This window comes from Crinia signifera, chromosome 3 (assembly GCF_055691185.1).
Source record: "Crinia signifera chromosome 3, ASM5569118v1, whole genome shotgun sequence".
Classification (NCBI taxonomy): domain Eukaryota; kingdom Metazoa; phylum Chordata; class Amphibia; order Anura; family Myobatrachidae; genus Crinia; species Crinia signifera.
In genome coordinates, this window is record NC_139219.1 from 219,816,290 (window position 1) to 219,835,535 (window position 19,246).

Below are 19,246 nucleotides of genomic sequence, written 5' to 3' on the forward strand. Positions count from 1 at the left end.
GCGTAGTGCCCCTTATTTACTTTACACTACACAATAGTGCGCTTTACATATAATGGCTACAGTAATAGCACCCCTTATACACAGATAATGCCCACAGTAGTAACACGCTTTATACACATAACACTCACAAGTAGCAGAGCCACATATGCACATAATAATACCCACGATAGTAGTGTCTCATACACAAAAAGCCTCTGAAGTAGCACTCATTATACATATAATAAAGCCTGCAATAGTAGCTCCCCTTCTAAACATAATAATGCCCGCAGTAGTAGCACCCTCTATACACATAATGCCTACAGTATTATCTCCTCCTCCACACAATAAGCACAGTAGCAGCTCCGCTTACACACAATACCTGCAGTAACGGCACTTACACGCATCATGCCCCCAGTTGCAGCACTGGGAAGCACCTCTTATGAACGGAATCGGTACATCTGTCAGACCAGACTTAGGTCTACAGTCATTAGGTCGACCCCAGAAGGTCCACTGGCCCCAAGGTCGACAGGGTTAAAGGTCAACATGGGTCAAGGTCGACATGGGTTTAGGTCGACATAAGTTTTTCACATGGACACAGTTGGAGTTGAACCGCAGCCCCTCGCATCGCTCGCAATGCTTCGGGCACGGTGCCTCGCTACCCTCGGTACATTATTTTATTCTCCCACCATGCCCTAGTGGATGGTAGGGCACAGTGGCGTAAGTTTGTTCAGGAAGCCCGGAGGCAAGACAAAAGTTGGTGCCCCCCCCCCCCCCCCCCCACACACACACACAAAGCTAGAGAAAGGGAAAAAAATAACAGAGAGAGAGAGAGAGAAAGATAATGAATTATGGAGAAAGAGAGAAAGTAAATGATGTCAGGGAGACAGACTCACCCTCCTGCGCTGCAGCGTCTCCCACCCAGCTACCTGCTCTTTTTTCCACCTTCAGTGACAGTCAGGGGCGGATTGGGGACTAAAAGTGGCCCTGGAAAAATTCTGGAAGTGGCCTCATGTGGGCGGCAACAAATCAATAATGGCCGCTCTCATGCATACATACACCTGGTTCCTGTAGTGTTGAGAGATTCCCGGACACGCCCCAAGGCCCACCCAGCCCCTCCCCTTGACCTGCCCAAACCCCTCCCCTTGACCCGCCCTATCATTTTTTTTAACCTTTGCTTCAATTCCATTCTTGATGTTGCACACTGTAATGCCAGTTACATGACACACTGTAAGCCACACACCGTGATGCCCATTACATGTTACACCATACACCACAGTGACCATTACTCGTTATGATGCCAGGACTCAATTTTTTTTCTAAAGGAGGGTCAACAAGGACAGTGCGCGCCGAAGGCGCGTGCCAAAAAAATTCAATGTAATGCCGATTACACGTCACACACCCATTACATAGTATACCATATGCCGTAATCAGTAATTAAATAATGACCAGGATATAGAGGGTGACTGAGGAAGACGCAGATAGTGGGTCACTGGGGAAGCTGGGGTGACGGAAATAGCAGGTGACTGGGGAAGCTGGGGTGACGCAGATAGTGGGTCACTGGGGAAGCTGGGGTGACGCAGATAGCGGGTGACTGGGGAAGCTGGGGTGACGCAGATAGCGGGTGACTGGGGAAGCTGGGGTGACTCAGATAGCAGATGACTGCCTGGGGAAGCTGGGGTGACTGGAGAGGCTATGGTGACAGGGAGATAGCGGGGAACAGGGGAAGCTGGGGTGACAGGGAGATAGCAGGTATATTTGTATATATATATGTATATGACCCCCTCTGCACCATCATCACCCAACCTGCAAATCATCATCATCACCTCCCCCTGCAGCATCACCCCGAGCAGGGCCGCGGCTAGGGTGTTTTTGCGCCTCCCTGCAAACTATAAATTTGGGACACTTCTGGGCCTGCTGCTGGGAACGTGCTTTATACTATATATATACCAGGGGCAGAGAGGCAGAGAAAGAGAGAGAGACCAGGAGCAGAGAGGCAGAGAAAGAGACCAGGGGCAGAGAGGCAGAGAAAGAGACCAGGGGCAGAGAGAGACCAGGGGCAGAGAGGCAGAGAAAGAGAGAGAGACCAGGGGCAGAGAGGCAGAGAAAGAGAGAGACCAGGAGCAGAGAGAAAGAGGGCAGAGAGAGAGAGAGACCAGGGGCAGAGAGAGAGACCAGGGGCAGAGAGAGAGAGGGAGAGAGAGAGAGAGAGAGACCAGTGGCAGAGAGAGAGAGACCAGGGGCAGAGAGAGAGAGAAAGAGACCAGGGGCAGAGAGAGAGAGAGACCAGGGGCAGAGAGAGAGAGAGAGACCAGGGGCAGAGAGAGAGAGAGACCAGTGGCAGAGAGAGAGAGACCAGGGGCAGAGAGAGAGAGAAAGAGAGAGAGACCAGGGGCAGAGAGGCAGAGAATGAGAGAGACCAGGGGCAGAGAAAGAGAGAGAAAGAGACCAGGGGCAGAGAGAGAGAGACCAGTGGCAGAGAGAGAGAGACCAGGGGCAGAGAGAGAGAGAGACCAGTGGCAGAGAGAGAGAGACCAGGGGCAGAGAGAGAGAGAAAGAGACCAGGGGCAGAGAGAGAGAGAGAGACCAGGGGCAGAGAGGCAGAGAGAGAGACCAGGGGCAGAGAGAGAGAGAGAGACCAGGGGCAGATAGGCAGAGAAAGAGAGAGAGAGAGACCAGGGGCAGAGAGAGAGAGAGAGAGACCAGGGGCAGAGAGGCAGAGAGAGAGACCAGGGGCAGAGAGGCAGAGAAAGAGACCAGGGGCAGAGAGAGAGAGAAAGAGAGAGAGACCAGGGGCAGAGAGGCAGAGAATGAGAGAGACCAGGGGCAGAGAAAGAGAGAGAAAGAGACCAGGGGCAGAGAGAGAGAGAGAGACCAGTGGCAGAGAGAGAGAGACCAGGGGCAGAGAGAGAGAGAGACCAGTGGCAGAGAGAGAGAGACCAGGGGCAGAGAGAGAGAGTAAGAGACCAGGGGCAGAGAGAGAGAGAGAGAGAGACCAGGGGCAGAGAGGCAGAGAGAGAGACCAGGGGCAGAGAGAGAGAGAGAGAGACCAGGGGCAGAGAGGCAGAGAGAGAGACCAGGGGCAGAGAGAGAGAGAGAGACCAGGGGCAGAGAGGCAGAGAAAGAGAGAGAGAGAGACCAGGGGCAGAGAGAGAGAGAGAGAGACCAGGGGCAGAGAGGCAGAGAGAGAGACCAGGGGCAGAGAGGCAGAGAAAGAGAGAGAGAGAGACCAGGGGCAGAGAGGCAGAGAAAGAGACCAGGGGCAGAGAGGCAGAGAAAGAGACCAGGGGCAGAGAGAGACCAGGGGCAGAGAGGCAGAGAAAGAGACCAGGGACAGAGAGGCAGAGAAAGAGAGAGAGAGAGACCAGGGGCAGAGAGGCAGAGAAAGAGACCAGGGGCAGAGAGGCAGAGAAAGAGAGAGAGACCAGGGACACAGAGATAAATAGAGAGAGAGTCGAGACCAGGGGCAGAGAGTGAGGCAGACATGCGGAGAGAAAGGGGGGCATGTTCCCAGGTCACTAGTGGGTGTCCGGCCAGACAGAGGTGACCGGGAGATATTGGTGGAAAGAGGAATCAGAGGATGACAAAGGAGGCAGTGGGTAACTGCTATGAGGTGGGTGCATCCAGAAACATTCATACATTTTCTTACCAGGGTCAGTGAGTGAGGGAGACATATGGGAGAGAGAGGACATATTCCCCAGTCACTATGTTCTGCTCACCTGCTCCTGTGATGACCAGTGTCCCTGAGTGTTGTACAGCTGGTGGTAATGTTACAGGTACCTCACTGCTTCTTCTCCATGCCCATAACATCAAGCGGCAGTCTGGACACACACTTGTCGGCATACAGGCAGCAGGAGTCACTGGAGAAAGAAACTGGTGAGGTGATACAATAGAGGAGACCTAAGGACAGGTAAAAGTGTGACAGAAGGCAGAGGGAGACAGGGAGCAGGATGTACCAACCACTTGCGGTACATCCCGCCATCCATTGTGCCAATACTTTTCGCATAGACACTAACATATGTGATTTGTAATGCAAAGGACAGCTCTCCCAAAAAGATGCCCTTTGTGATGCACTCTGGTGCCTGGACTTCCGGGTTTGTGATCCGGGAGTCCCTTTACCAATGCTCCCAGTGTTGCGGAAAGAAGCCGATGTGCCTCTACAGGGTAATGCCATGTATAGCTGGTATTACCGCTACATTAGGCTACTGCTGGTAGGGCTTTATTACATTTAAAAATAGGGTAAAATCCCTGAAAATGGGTATTTTACCACATTTCTGCCGTAGAGAGCATAGAGGGTGATGGAGAGGGTGAAAAACAGATAGTGGTCAATGGGTCATAGTGGGTGAAAAGTAAGTCAGGGGGCAGGGCTGTCCGGGTGATGGGAGGAGAGTCTGCGGATAAGAGGCGGCACCGGTGGTTAGTGCGGGCCGTGGGAGAGACAGGTACGGTCTGGGCTGGCTCGGTCGCATCACCCTGGGGTCCGGCAGCCCAGGCACACAGTGGGTCCCTACAGGGTATGGGAAGTCGCCGGCGGGGTCCCTCCAGTGCATGGGAAGTAACCAGCCTGAATTACCGGACTGTCCGGAGTAATCCCGGACGGGTGGTAACCCTAGGTCCCTGCCACTCTCATACATACATACATACACCTGCCGCTCTCATACATACATACATACACCCTGCCACTCTCATACATACATACATACACCCTGCCACTCTCATACATACATACACCCTGCCACTCTCATACATACATACATACATACACCCTGCCACTCTCATACATACATACATACACCCTGACGCTCTCATACATACATACACCCTGCCACTCTCATACATACATACATACATACACCCTGCCGCTCTCATACATACATACATACACCCTGCCACTCTCATACATACATACATACACCCTGCCACTCTGATACATACATACACCCTGCCACTCTCATACATACATACATACACCCTGCCACTCTCATACATACATACACCCTGCCACTCTCATATATATACACCCTGCCACTCTCATACATACATACACCCTGCCACTCTCATACATACATACATACACCCTGCCGCTCTCATACATACATACATACACCCTGCCACTCTCATACATACATACATACATACACCCTGCCACTCTCATACATACATACATACATACACCCTGCCACTCTCATACATACATACACCCTGCCACTCTCATACATACATAAATACACCCTGCCGCTCTCATACATACATACATACATACACACATACATACACCCTGCCGCTCTCATACATACATACATACATACACCCTGCCGCTCTCATACATACATACATACACCCTGCCACTCTCATACATACATACATACACCCTGCCACTCTCATACATACATACATACACACACACACCCTGCCGCTCTCATACATACATACACACACCCTGCCGCTCTCATACATACATACACCCTGCCGCTCTCATACATACATACATACACCCTGCCGCTCTCATACATACACACATACATACACCCTGCCGCTCTCATACATACATACATACATACACCCTGCCGCTCTCATACATACATACATACATACACCCTGCCGCTCTCATACATACATACATACATACACCCTGCCGCTCTCATACATACATACATACACCCTGCCGCTCTCATACATACATACATACACCCTGCCACTCTCATACATACATACATACATACACCCTGCCGCTCTCATACATACATACACCCTGCCGCTCTCATACATACATACACCCTGCCGCTCTCATACATACATACATACATACACCCTGCCGCTCTCATACATACATACACCCTGCCGCTCACATACATACATACACCCTGCCGCTCTCATACATACACACATACATACACCCTGCCGCTCTCATTCATACATACATACACCCTGCCGCTCTCATACATACATACATACACCTTCACTGTAATAAATACATACATACACCATGCCACTCTCATACATACATACATACACCCTGCCACTCTCATACATACATACATACACCCTGCCACTCTCATACATACATACATACACCCTGCCGCTCTCATACATACATACACCCTGCCGCTCTCATACATACATACATACACCCTGCCGCTCTCATACATACATACACCCTGCCGCTCTCATACATACATACACCCTGCCGCTCTCATACATACATACACCCTGCCGCTCTCATACATACACACATACATACACCCTGCCGCTCTCATTCATACATACATACACCCTGCCACTCTCATACATACATCCTGTCCCTGCCATTCTCATACATACACACATACATACACCCTGCCGCTCTCATTCATACATACATACACCCTGCCACTCTCATACATACATCCTGTCCCTGCCATTCTCATACATACACACATACATACAACCTGCCGCTCTCATTCATACATACATACATACACCCTGCCACTCTCATACATACATCCTGTCCCTGCCACTCTCATACATACATCCTGTCCCTGCCGCTCTCATACATACATAAATACACCCTGCCGCTCTCATACATACACACACCCTGCCACTCTCATACATACATACATACACCCTGCCACTCTCATACATACATACACCCTGCCACTCTCATACATACACACACACTGCCACTCTCATACATACACACACACTGCCGCTCTCATACATACATAGATACACCCTGCCGCTCTCATACATACATACATACACCCTGCCGCTCTCATACATACATACATACATACATACAGATGGGGCAGGCCTCTTCCTTGCTGGCGAATCCGCCAGCGGCCTGCCTCACCATCTGACTGAGACGCGCGTCTCAATCTCCGTCGGCGGGGCGACGGGACAGGGTTGGGGGGGGGGGGGTGCGGGCAGGCGGCGGGGAGCGGCTGGAAGCGCCCTCGGAAGGGGCGCCTCTCGTGCGCGCGCATCCCCTTCTCGCTATGCAGATGGCGCTGGCGGGGTATGGCGGCTTGCGTCGCCATCGCCATCCCCTGCCAAGATGGGAGTGGCCCCAACTGTACATACATACATACACCCTGCCGCTCTCATACATATACCCTGCCGCTCTCATACATACATACATACACCCTGCCGCTCTCATGCACACACCCTGCCCCCCTCAACCAAATTACACACAGGACATTTTACACAGCCCCCCTTAACCAAAGTACACACAGGACATTATACACAGGCCCCCCTAAACCAAATTACACACAGGACATTATACACAGCCCCCCCTCAACCAAATTACACACAGGACATTATACACAGCCCCCCTTAACCAAAGTACACACAGGACATTATACACAGGCCACCCTCAACCAAATTACACACAGGACATTATACACAGGCTCCCCTCAACCAAATTACACACAGGACATTATACACAGGCCCCCCTCAACCAAATTACACACAGGACATTATACACAGCCCCCCTCAACAAAATTACACACAGGACATTATACACAGGCCCCCCTAAACAAAATTACACACAGGACATTATACACAGGCCCCCCTCCCTAAGTTACACACAGGACATTATACACAGCCCCCCTCCCCCAAGTTACACACAGGACATTATACACAGCCCCCCTCCCCCAAGTTACACACAGAACATTATACACAGGCCCCCCTAAACCAAATTACACACAGGACATTATACACAGCCTCCCCCCCCCCCAACCAAATTACACCCAGTACATTACACACAGCCCCTGCATCAATATTACACCCAATATGCACTCACCCAATGATCTGTTTTGTAGTGTCTGTGCATGCTTTTGGTAGGGGAGGCAGCATAGAGCACGTAGAGGAGCTGCTGCAGGACCAGGAAGAGCAGGGCTGGATGCACGCAGCACACAGTGTGGTGGGCGGGGCCAGCCTCAGGGAACTGCTCAGTGCTGCCCCTGCTGCCTGAAACTTTAAATTTGGCCTCAGGAGCATCGGCCTCCCGGGAAAGTTCCCGGTAATTATAATGGCCAATCCGCCCCTGGCTGAAGCGCATCATCCCCCCTGAGGTCCTGCCTGGGATGCATGTGGCGGATACCGACAGGGCCCAAACGCCACCGCGAGCTGGTAAGTGTGACCCCATGCAAACTGTAACATACATGCCAATGTATTATACCTGTAATGTGCACTTGTATTGTTATGCTTTGTAAAGTGCTGCTGTGGAACTACATAGCCCAGCAAGGTCATGCACAAGAAAATGGCTGCTCCTGCTTTGAAATTGCTGATAATGCTGGCCCTTGTAGTTCCACAACTAATCTGATTGATTAACAGTGTACCATTCTTTGCAGCAGACTAACATGTATGTGTACAAAAACCCTGTGGTGTAATGGAGGTTTAGCTGGCATGCCTACAAACCACCGAATATCCTATAGTTGTCATGTGTACACTAGTTTACTACTAAGTCTGAAATGAAAGATTGGCCTGAAAACTAAACAAAGGGTGGTCCAGATATAATGCTGCCCTTTTCTAAGGGGTATTGTCCATTATTGTAAATTCACTGCATGTTTTCTGAAAATGCATCTCCATTGCAAGGTCCATAATGCCTGGCCATCTTTCCTTGTACAGATTGTCCGTCCCGAAGTGCTGCAGCATCTAAGAGAAGAAGGCCCGTTGCTGCAGAATCTGTGGAAGCAGGTAAATGACTAAACAACACCCCATTGCACATACAGTACACACACCCATGTCACATCAACAAGATCTCACACTACATTCTGCTCCTGCTGCTACATTGCAACGGACATGAGTGTAATCTGAGCTAGGCATGTGACATATTAATAGTGTCATTGTTGCATGCAGTATCGGGGTACATGTGTAAGTGCATAACACCCCTAGGTATGGGCGTCAGCCATCTATAGGCCTATGTAAAACAGTATAGAGGACAGTGTGGCCTATATATGCATGAGTACTTACCTCTTCTCTGTATCCACAGGTGCTATACAACTAGGGTCAAACCAAACAGATTCTTCAATACTGGTGCTAGACGAAATGGACATCATTCTTGATCCGGTCGACACCTTTGCGGCAGAGGAAGAAATGCCGGGCTCGTCCCAGAGTGATCTTCCCCCAAGTGGGGTGCCACCCAACCCACCCCCAACCACCCAGCAACCCCATACACCAGCTACTGCTTCCCAAGTAGCTAACTCCTTGGTGAATTTCAAGGACAAGCAGCTTGAATTCATGGCCTCCCAAAGCCTCCAAATGGGAAATATACAGGGGTACATGCGTGACACCTTCCTGCAGTTGCGCAAAATGGCCCGTAGTGTAAGGGTAGCTGTAGGCACTCAAGTGCGCATTGCCAACAGTCTTGATAGCCGTTTTGCAGAACTAACTTCTGCAATACGTGAGCAGAATAGCCATATTGGGAGCCTGGCACAAAGTCTTACAGCCCTAACCCACACATGCACAGCGCAGACCAATGCCCTCCTAGCTATGCAGGCACAAATACAGCAGCAGCAGGAAGGCAATGTGGGAGGTGGCACTACCTCAACCCTCAGCAGTGTCTCCAGCACCCCAATAAGTGTCTCCCCCACTTCCCCACCCCGTCGTAGTGTGAGGACCCGTGGTGGGCTTAGTTCCGCCTCGAAAAGTGGTGTAGGGCTGCCTGATGCTGGCCGAAGGTAGCTGCTACATCAGTGTTTCTACATTAAAAAAGGCCAACTATCTGTCTACATGGCCCCACAGTTTGTATTTTGCACATGTTACATTGCAGAATGGTTTACTTCATAACAAGTAAAATTTGCAAACCGCATTCCATTGTGTTTGTGTCTTTTTCTCTATATAAATTAATGTGTGATTTATAAAATATTGTAATGGTATATGACTATGGGGTTGCAGTAAAGTAGTGTGGTATAACTCCTTGGCTGCCAAAGGTTATGGATGTACATTTTCCAGCAGGCTCTGACACTCATGGTTTGGACTGTAATGGTTGTAGTGTGTCAGGGCATGCTGGAACATGTAGTTCCACAACACCAGTGAGCCATGTTTCACAGAAAACTTAATTGTTACATGGACCAAGAGTACTTAGAAGGTAGATATCAGCAAGGGATAGGTCAGCACCACCATGTGCATCTGTTGTGGACTGGTGTTAGGTTAAATATGGGTGGAAAGCGGTGGTACTGGTCAATTATTTGTTAATGAGTACACTTCCAACACTGGTACATTTTGGAGTACAGGCCACATGTGCTTACCAGAAAAGCTACGCCTGGTGATGTATGTCTGCAACAACTTCTTTATAGCAAGTAACAGTACAGTACAATTCTTAGACAAAGTGGCCTGTGATAGCACCAAGGCCCATGAGGTCACAGACTGAGTGGAGGCTGTGGACAAATAGTAGAGGGCACACATTCATTAGTGCTGGCCAGACACTACATAGTTGGCACCCACAAAATGGGCACAAGCATCTCTCACCTGCTCATATAACTCCGACAGGGTAATGGGGTTCAGCGTAACCATCCCCACAACCTGTTGGTCCGACAGGTAGTCCAGGTACAGGTGAGCACCATACATACGTGGGGTACCCAGTAGTGGGGGGGCAACCAGCATCTTTTGCCCACCTTCCTCCCTCCTGCGTTTGCCCTCCAATTGGGACACATGACAGATAACCAATTTTAAAATAGTCATACAAATCTACATGAATTAAACCCTCACAGGTGTCCTTATTAATGTTGGGGTTAAGGTAGGGAGGTTTGGGATTGATAATGAAGGCACCTGTGTTGAAATTAACCATGTGCGCACTTGACCAAAATGAGGTGTGTGCAAATGCGCCAAACAGAACCAGGTCTGAAAAAAGTGCGATAAATAGACACCGCAAAAGTGCGATTTGCAAATGCGCATAGCATTAAATAAGCGGTTTGTATAGTTTTGCATTGGAAAACATCTGGATGCGATAAAAGTGCGAATTAATCTCGCACTTTTGGTCCGCATACCTTTACGCACAAAATATGCGATTTCTGTCCCTTAACGCATCACGTTAAATTGGCGATTTCGCAGAAAAATGCGATATCGCCATTTTGTGGTCTAAATAACGCCACAAACAGAAAATCGCATAGCATAGAATGTCACCCAACATGTTTAAAAAAGGGGCAGACTAGATGTGCCAAGTGGTTCTTATCTGCCGTCAAATTCTATGTTTCTATCTTTTACAGCTAGTAAGGGGAAGATGCAATGCATACTGAATATAAAGACAGGTACAGATGCTGTCCATGTGCTTCCCTTATATACTATTTGTTTGTGCACTTTACAGAGTATTGTACTGATAACTCCAATATACTAGTGCTCTATCTAGGCGACCTGGTAACATCACCTTTACACTTGGCATGTCTGTCTCTCCGAACCTCATCTCTTATCACATAGGGGCTGATTCAGATCGGACACTATTTAAATTGATTTGCAGTGGTGCAGTGTTTGTGGAGCTGCGCATGTGCAGGAGCTGCACTGTGCATATGCAAAACTGGTGATGTGATGCCACTCACAGTGCTCGCTGCAGCCTGATTGACATGCTGCTGGCTTTTGGGTGTGGCCACAGAAAACATGGATGCGTCGCCCTTTTTATCTGGGCATGCTGAAGCCAGTGGCTGTGGACTGTCAGCTTAATTTGGTCAGACAACCTGAGGGTTAAGCTGTGTGCACACGGTGAGATATTGGCTATTGACCAATTTTGATTAAGCAATTTTGACTAGATGATTTTGTCTAACTAATGATAGTCTGTGATCTAGTCAAAATTGCCTTGTCTGCAGAGTCTATCTATACTAGGCAACACTAAGTGGGGCCGTGCATCACAGACGGTGTAATGGTTAGCATTAGTGTCTATCAGCACTGAGGTCATAAAGTCCTAACTGTGTGGAGTTTGTATATTCTCCCCGTGCTTGCGTGGGTTTCCTCCGGGTACTCTGGTTTCCTCGCACAAACCAAAAATATACTGGTAGGTTAATTGACTCCCAATAAAAAAAAAAATATTCTACAATGAATGTGCGTGTGTGCATGTGGTAGGGAATATAGATTGTAAGCTCCACTGGGCCAGCGACTGATGTGAATGTTCAAATATTGTCTGTACAGCGCTGCAGAATATGTGTGCGCTATATAAATAGCTGGAAATGAATAAATAATAAAATAATCCGTATCGTAAGCAGGGGAAATGTTGGCAGATTTTGACTACCCTTTCTTGGAGATTTTGATTATCTAGCCAAATCTCAACGTGTGTACACTTAACTCTGTACTGTATATTTTAGTTGGGCGCCCACTATAGTTAGTACGCTCATACCCCCACTATCCATGTCGGCATGGAGTGGATTTAATATAGTGTGGCGAGCGCAGGGAGCCACCGAGCCCGAAGCGTGGCGAGCGGACGCAAATATCCGATGAGCCAATGCATTATCCTTGACTCAGCAGCGAACCAGAGAATCCGACAATGGGCATCCTTTTAATTTAGATGCCCCCTGCAGCTTTAGCATTCTTTTGCACAGCCGCTGCACACAACAGATGTACTACAGCATCCACATCTGAATCAGCCCCATAGTCACAGATACTACACACTATTTTTCCATCAACTAAAACCCTGTCAATCTGTGCAGATGTGTTCATCCATGCTCATTAAATACCAAAGGAGATAACAAATGTCTCATTGTTAAAGACTAATATGGGGTTCAGCCACCATAGACATGCTTAATATATTCCAGCGGGGTATTATTTCCTAATGGAACAGTCTCTCATCTGTTTGTTTAGACCAGATCAAATTTGAAAAAAATAATATAAGCATGCTGTCACATCTTCTCACCAGGTTCCACATTCCATTCACTGCTCTGTTACTGAGTATTGTAATGCACAAAGTGCTTATCTACTTGCTTCATAATAAGCACAAACAAGGCATGAATGTAACTAGAATAAGGCTCACATAGAAAACATTATTATTGTATTCCGCTATTCAAAGAAGAAACTTTGCTGGCATTGTGAGCCCTGCCTTGATTTAGATGTAAAATGATACTTTTTTGTTGCTTCATCCTCTTATATTAGTAGCCTTTGCCATCACATTGGAAAATCCTCATTTGTCTGCTGGTCTACTTTACATTTCTTTCATTAACTAAATGACCATTCATACAAATCATGGATTATTAGTTTCTGTATTCACTGGCGAATCTAGAAATATGGTAATGGGGGGTCCCAGATTCAAATTCTCTTGTAATATGGAGCTAAGCCAAAAGGGGATGTGGCATCGTGGAAAGGGGGCGTGACTTATAAACAGGGAGAGTGACAGCAATGAGGGTGACAGTAGGGACAGTAACTTCTGCTAATTACTCCTTTACTGCACAGGTGGTGGGAGAGTGAACATTAAGGTGTGGAAGGGGGCACTGAGCTGAATGAAGGGTCCCGTGTAAATGAGTTACAGGGAGGTAGGGGTTGTTTTATATGCAGGGGAGGGTTGGATAATGGAGTGGACTTAATATTCGTCATTTTCCGGTGGAAGGGCAGCTTGTTTGACTGCAGATATCGCCATTATCAGGAAATAGATTTCTTAGCCTTCAATAGTATAAAAACCTAGAGTCCCGACTCCCAACTTTCAGGGGGTGCTGGGGACTTGGGGATCAGAGATCAGGAGCCAGAGCAATCCATTGACAAAAATATAAAACTGTACACCAGATGTTTGGAGCTGGAGCAGGGACCGGCTGCTGGAAGGCTGATATCTCTGGTTCTGGACATGATAGAGACAAGCCGCTAGTGTCGACAGAAAGGGGAGAGTCCCAGCTTTTGGAATTTACTCTCAGAAAAACACTAAGTTAGAGAGAACCTGAGAAATATGACTGGGAATTGCAATTAACAGGTTGGATGTGGACTGCTGCTTTGAAGTTGGATATCTTCAACTCCCCAGGGCCCCTGGTGACAGCATTGATGCGGGATCACCGCAGAACGGGGCCGACCTTAGAAGCTGTTGGGCCCGTTCTGCCGATAATGGCCATTTCCGCAGCCACGCCCCCTTTGCACCAAGCTGCAGGCGGGACATTAAATCCCGCCTGTCGTTCTGCAGTCGATCAGACCGCAAAAGGGCAAGGATCACGGCTATCGGCAGGGATTGACAGCCGTGAACCCAGATTGCATACCCCCCATAAAGTTCTTGTGTGAAACCGGAATGCTCATTAAAATGGAAACACTACAGAATAATTATTAAAGTAATCTGGTTAAATACATGATATGCTTTGTATTAGCAGTGTTGAATGATTGCCTCATTGGATACATTTTCAAATCCTGCTGAATAACTTAAAGGATAACCCAAGGATGTTCTTACCCGTTGGTTGTATACAGTGAAGTTTTCGTATAGGTCAACAATGCATTCTGCTTTCTTTAGGAACTTGCTGTACGAGTCCTCCGTCCACCAGTGAATAAGATTACCAAAGGAATCATACTGACCACCTGCATTATTCAATAAAATGCAACAAAAATAATGAGTATTAAAATGACAGATAAGGACATATTAGAGATGATAAAATATCCAAAGGAAAATGTGAAACATTGATGTAATGCTACTGCACAGTTAAGAACTATATACTTCTTTGTTAACATTTATATTGTGCCAGGATAAATTGCAGCATTTAAAATAAGACACTTTGTAGACTGGGTATTATCAAAGCACAGCGTTTTAAGAAGGTCTTGCTCACAAACAATTAAATGAAGACAATACTTTAACACTTGAGGTTAATTGCAACAGATTGATTCATATTGATTCAACCAGACATACTACTACACTGAAACATAATAGTTGGGCTATTTTATCCAGTCACATAGCAATGTTGGCTTGGGGGTCAATGGTTGTTTTATGGTAGAAAGAGAACACAATTCAGTTTTACATTTATTATATACCACAGTGCCATCTTTACAGTATTGTAGGCCCTGGGCAAAGCCACCCATTTTCGTAATAGATGAAAATAATAACTTACTTTCCTATAGTCCCATCCCAATCTCTTTACATGCATCCATGCAGTAAATGACTGCAAGCACACTGATTGGTAGATAACTACAGCTATCAACCAATCAGTTTTCTGACAGTCATTCACTGTCTGTTGGCACAGTGGAATGCAGGTAGAGAATGCTGACTGGCCACTGGCCACTCAGTATCTTTCACATGCACAGCTATTGGACAGCATCCTCTCCCCGCCTCATAATAAGCTCTGGAGGCACTAGCCTGGGGCAAATGCTCTTGGCTCAAATGCCCCCAGAATCAAGGGCCCCTGGGCAGCTGCCCAGTGAACCCATACAATAAGATGGTCTTGACATACCAGTAATGGGGTGTTAATTGTGTAGTGTAGGATTATAGAAAAGTGATTGTCTAACAGTTGAGTTTTAGGAAAAATTTACAGCAGTGGTTTGTAGGAGAGGTAGAGATTGTGTGCAGAGTGAAGAGGAAGCGAATAGATGTACAGTACAGTATGCTGTCCTATTTTGTTAATGGCTTTAGCTGTTAGTAGTACTTTATAGACCATTCTTTTCAAACGACCAATGTAAGACATTCTACAGTAGAGTACATGTGGAAGAGATCTACTGAGGACTAAAACTCTATCTGCTGAATTGAAGTAGATTGTAGCAGTGAAAGTTTGGTTGGAAGACCAGAGAGGATCTGCAATAATCAATGTAGCAGATCATATGTGCAAAGATGAAACTTTGCAGTGTCTTGTGTGCGAGATGTGTCTTAGATACATGTTACAAGATAATATGTAGACCAGTGGCGTAGCTATAAATATTGCTCCCCCCTGCCAAAAAAATTGTTGTGCCCCCCCCATGGCATTTTGGTAAGACAAATACAATAATACCAGGGGGTGTGTTGCAGGGAGCTGGCGTCCCTACTCCCTGCATTGCTCAAGCCCCTGGTTTACCTTTTGACAAGTGTGTTCCTAGCTTCCCCCGCTGTTAGATTGATCCCTCATAGAGGGTGGATGCTGTGGCCTCCTCTGTGCGGTGTTTACTGCTGGCAGTGGGTGATCTCCGGAGTCTCTACACAAACCCCAGAGGTTTCCCGGCCGCGCAGGGTGACAATGTCACCGGGGGCCGCCGAGGCAGTGAGTGGAGCTCCGAGCACTGGGGGTGTCTGCTGCTGGCGGCAGGTGGTCCTTGCAGCTTCCACACAATCCCGGCAGCTTCCCGGCCAAGCCAGGTGATGACATCACCGGGGGCTGCCTGGGCAGTAGAACTCAGTGCACTCGTGTGCAATGTGACATAGTAGAGCGTGATAGGCTGAAAAAAAATCACATGGCGCATATGTGTCACTGTCAGTTATGACAGTGAGAAACAATAGCTCTCATGGGTCTGCAAGCACTGACAGTGACACATATGCGCCATGTGATTTATTTCAGCCTATCACGCTCTACTATGTCACATTGCACACACAATGCTAGCTGTGTCCTCAGACTCCCGGGTAGCGCTCGCTATTTAGCGCTGTCTGGTCACAACCCTTATGTCCCACACTACCCCTAGGTAGCAGCAGTGCCGGGCGTGTGCCGCACCCGGTGCCCACGCAGCCCCCGCTCCCCCAAGCGGCAGCGGGGGCTGCCTTACACTAGCTACGCCACTGATGTAGACAAAGGACTGTTCTGATTGAAATATGGCACCAAGGCTGCAAGTTTGAGGAGATGGGAGCATTGTCTGCAGAAATAATGTAAGGTTTGTAGATTTTGTTTGCTGGTGGGAATATCATCATTACTATTAGCCAAGTTTTAAAAAGCCAAGTTTTAGACACTAAACACTAAATCAGCCATTAAGGAAAATAGTGATCTGAACACCAAAGAAATGTAACGTGTTTGTATGAGAACATTGACATTGTCAATTATGGCAACATCAATAAAGAGCAGGTAGTGAAATATAGATTATGTACTGATCCTGTCATTGATCAGTTTAGTCAGTGCAGACTATAATGCAAAGTATTGGGGACAAAATCCAGCCAGAAACATGTCCAATGAGTAGTTTAAGGAAAATAAGCAAAAAAGAAAATAACCAAACCTCTTAAAACGCTCAGAGGCCGGGTCATATGCGTTTACAGAGATTATGTAATCTGAGAGAATCTGGGTGAGATTTATGCATATTTTTAGAATAGTAGTAAAACCAGTATGCGTATAACAGAAGGGTGTTGTGGCAGCTACGGGAAAGCACAAACATTACGTAAGGTTAGTTCCGCCGAGGTGCCAGTGACCTCTGACTCGTGAAGGGTGATAAGGTTGATTGGATGGTAGAGTAAGAGCTCGAGAAGTGATTGGGGCCATCTTCAATGGTAGATGGCTATAACGTGAGTATACCAAAGAGTACCAGAATAAGAATAGAAAACCATTTCATATCTATTGAAAACCAATACTTAATTAACAGTGCTTGTACTAGGCCAGAGGCGGAACTACTGGCGGTGCAGACGGTGCAGTGCACCGGGGCCCAAGCCAGTTCATAGGGCCCACTGCCGTCTGCACCGCATGATGTCTTTTACGTTTTTTTAACATAACATTCAGCTGTGTGGGTCCGAGGCCCGTGGCGGGGAAACGCAGATGAATGGGTAGGTACATACGCTTTAAATCACTTCCGCCATGTAGCAGGCCAGGTACTGGCAGCGCAGCGGCAGACACAGCATCATTGCAGAGTAACTCCGCCTCCCTTTTCTTTCCGGCAGCCGCAGCTATGTCCCTGCTCGATAGCTGGTGTGGGTTGAGGCTGGAGGCAGCGCCGCAGACTGCTTAACTGAGAATGGGCAATTAACAAGGTGGTGGGAGTCTGGCCCTGCCGCTGGCAGCCCTCCCCTCTCACCGGCTCCCATCCGCCGCGGTCTTGCAGTGCAGGGGGTGCGCTTGGAATCTATGAACGGAAGCAGCAGCGCTTTGTATGTATGCCAGGGGCAGCCAGTATCAGGAAAAGTGATGGTGCCGACCATCTCGTTCTTCGGAAGAAACAGGGGACACTGCCGCAGCTGCTGTAACCCTCTGCCCAGGAGCCGTGGTGGAGCAGCACATGCGAGTATTTACAGGAGATTAGGAGCAGCACTGAGCACTGCTGCGGGAGGCAGCAGCATCGTGATGCCATGACAGCTGAGCTCATAGGTGAGAACTTCCTTCCACAGGGGGAATTGTTAGGGGACACGGGCTGTGGTGCAGAATGTGTTTGGGGTAGTAGTAAATGGGGTGTTTGTAGGGTGAGTACGGTATGTTGAGGGTAGAGGGTATGGTGTGCATTTGGGAAAACATTGGCAATAGTTTATGTAAGGGTAGAGGCATATGGGGCATATGTGAGTGGACAGGGGGAGTAGTGTGTATGGTGGGTATAGGGGTATGGAGACAGCTGTTAGGATGTGTATGTGGGCCATGCAGTGGTGACAGGGTATGGGTAAAATCCGGAATCGGAAAAGACACCGGAATGCCGGACTGGACATCAAACTCTGCATTCCGGAGCTTGTAGTATCCGGTGCGGGGGTGTCCTGTACGGGGGTGCTCCATCTAATGAGGCTGCTCTCGCACCTGTCACCTGGGAGAGGAGAGGGGGGAGAATACAGCCTCACCGCATGGTCCGGGGGTGTAATAAAAACTGGAACGTTCCAGACCACACGGGGAGGCTGTAATCACCCCTTCCCCATGTCCCTGGTGTGAGCAATCACAGGCATCCCCCCGGACAAGACACCCCCCGCATGGTACACCCCTCGGACCAGACACTATAAGCTCCGGAATGCAGAGTTTGATGTCTGGTCCGGCGTTCCGGTGTCTTATCCGGGTCCGGTTTTTACTTAGTCCCGTGGTGACAACTGGGTGGAGAAGTGCAGGGGTGTAGATGTGGAGGTTCAGTGGTGACAGAGAGGTGATGGTGACAGAGAGTAGGAGAGTGGAGAAGGGAAGGAGGGATTTAAAGGTGCAGGGTTAACAGACAGAAGAAGGAGGGATTATCTGAATTGATGTCACATTACCTTAGGGCCCCCCTATCGTAAGTACCCTGGGCCCCCCCAGAGCCTTAATCCTGCTCTGCAGTGAGGAGTCAGGAGCAGCATTTGCCGGCCAAAGGTATGTTACTATAAGGGGAAGGGGGGGCATACATTTTAATTAGGCTAGGGGGCTGTTAATATTAATACAATTACAGGAAGGGGGCTGTTCATAATACTACAGGGAGGGGGCTGATATAAAATGATTATACTACAGAGAGGGGCCAGGGCCTGATAAATCAATTGGCAGATTAGGTTGCAGGCTAGATCGCTGGGTCCTGGGGGGTGAGCAGCGCATAGCCACTCACT

At 48.2% G+C, this 19,246-nt stretch overlaps 2 protein-coding genes across 2 annotated transcripts in view; one reads left to right on the forward strand and one right to left on the reverse strand.

Annotated features, from left to right (window-relative positions):
• ECEL1 (endothelin converting enzyme like 1) overlaps nt 1-19,246 on the reverse strand; it is a 134,115-nt gene that overhangs the window by 10,431 nt on the left and 104,438 nt on the right. The window contains exon 14 of the mRNA XM_083177476.1: nt 14,294-14,418. Coding sequence (XP_083033602.1) covers nt 14,294-14,418 — 125 coding nt within the window. The remainder of the gene's footprint in view (nt 1-14,293; nt 14,419-19,246) is intronic.
• Nucleotides 8,009-9,746, forward strand: LOC146064228 (uncharacterized). The gene is made up of 3 exons (XM_083177475.1): nt 8,009-8,085; nt 8,584-8,652; nt 8,948-9,746. The coding sequence occupies exons 1-3, from the start codon at nt 8,040-8,042 to the stop codon at nt 9,637-9,639; spliced, it is 807 nt and encodes a 268-aa protein (XP_083033601.1). The 5' UTR covers nt 8,009-8,039; the 3' UTR covers nt 9,640-9,746.

Coding starts and splice junctions, on each gene's coding strand:
- LOC146064228 (XM_083177475.1), top strand. CDS start 8,040: ATGCATGTGGCGGATACCGACAGGGCCCAAACGCCACCGCGAGCTG. Junction 8,086..8,583: donor CCAAACGCCACCGCGAGCTG/GTAAGTGTGACC, acceptor TTCCTTGTACAG/ATTGTCCGTCCCGAAGTGCT. Junction 8,653..8,947: donor TGCAGAATCTGTGGAAGCAG/GTAAATGACTAA, acceptor CTGTATCCACAG/GTGCTATACAACTAGGGTCA.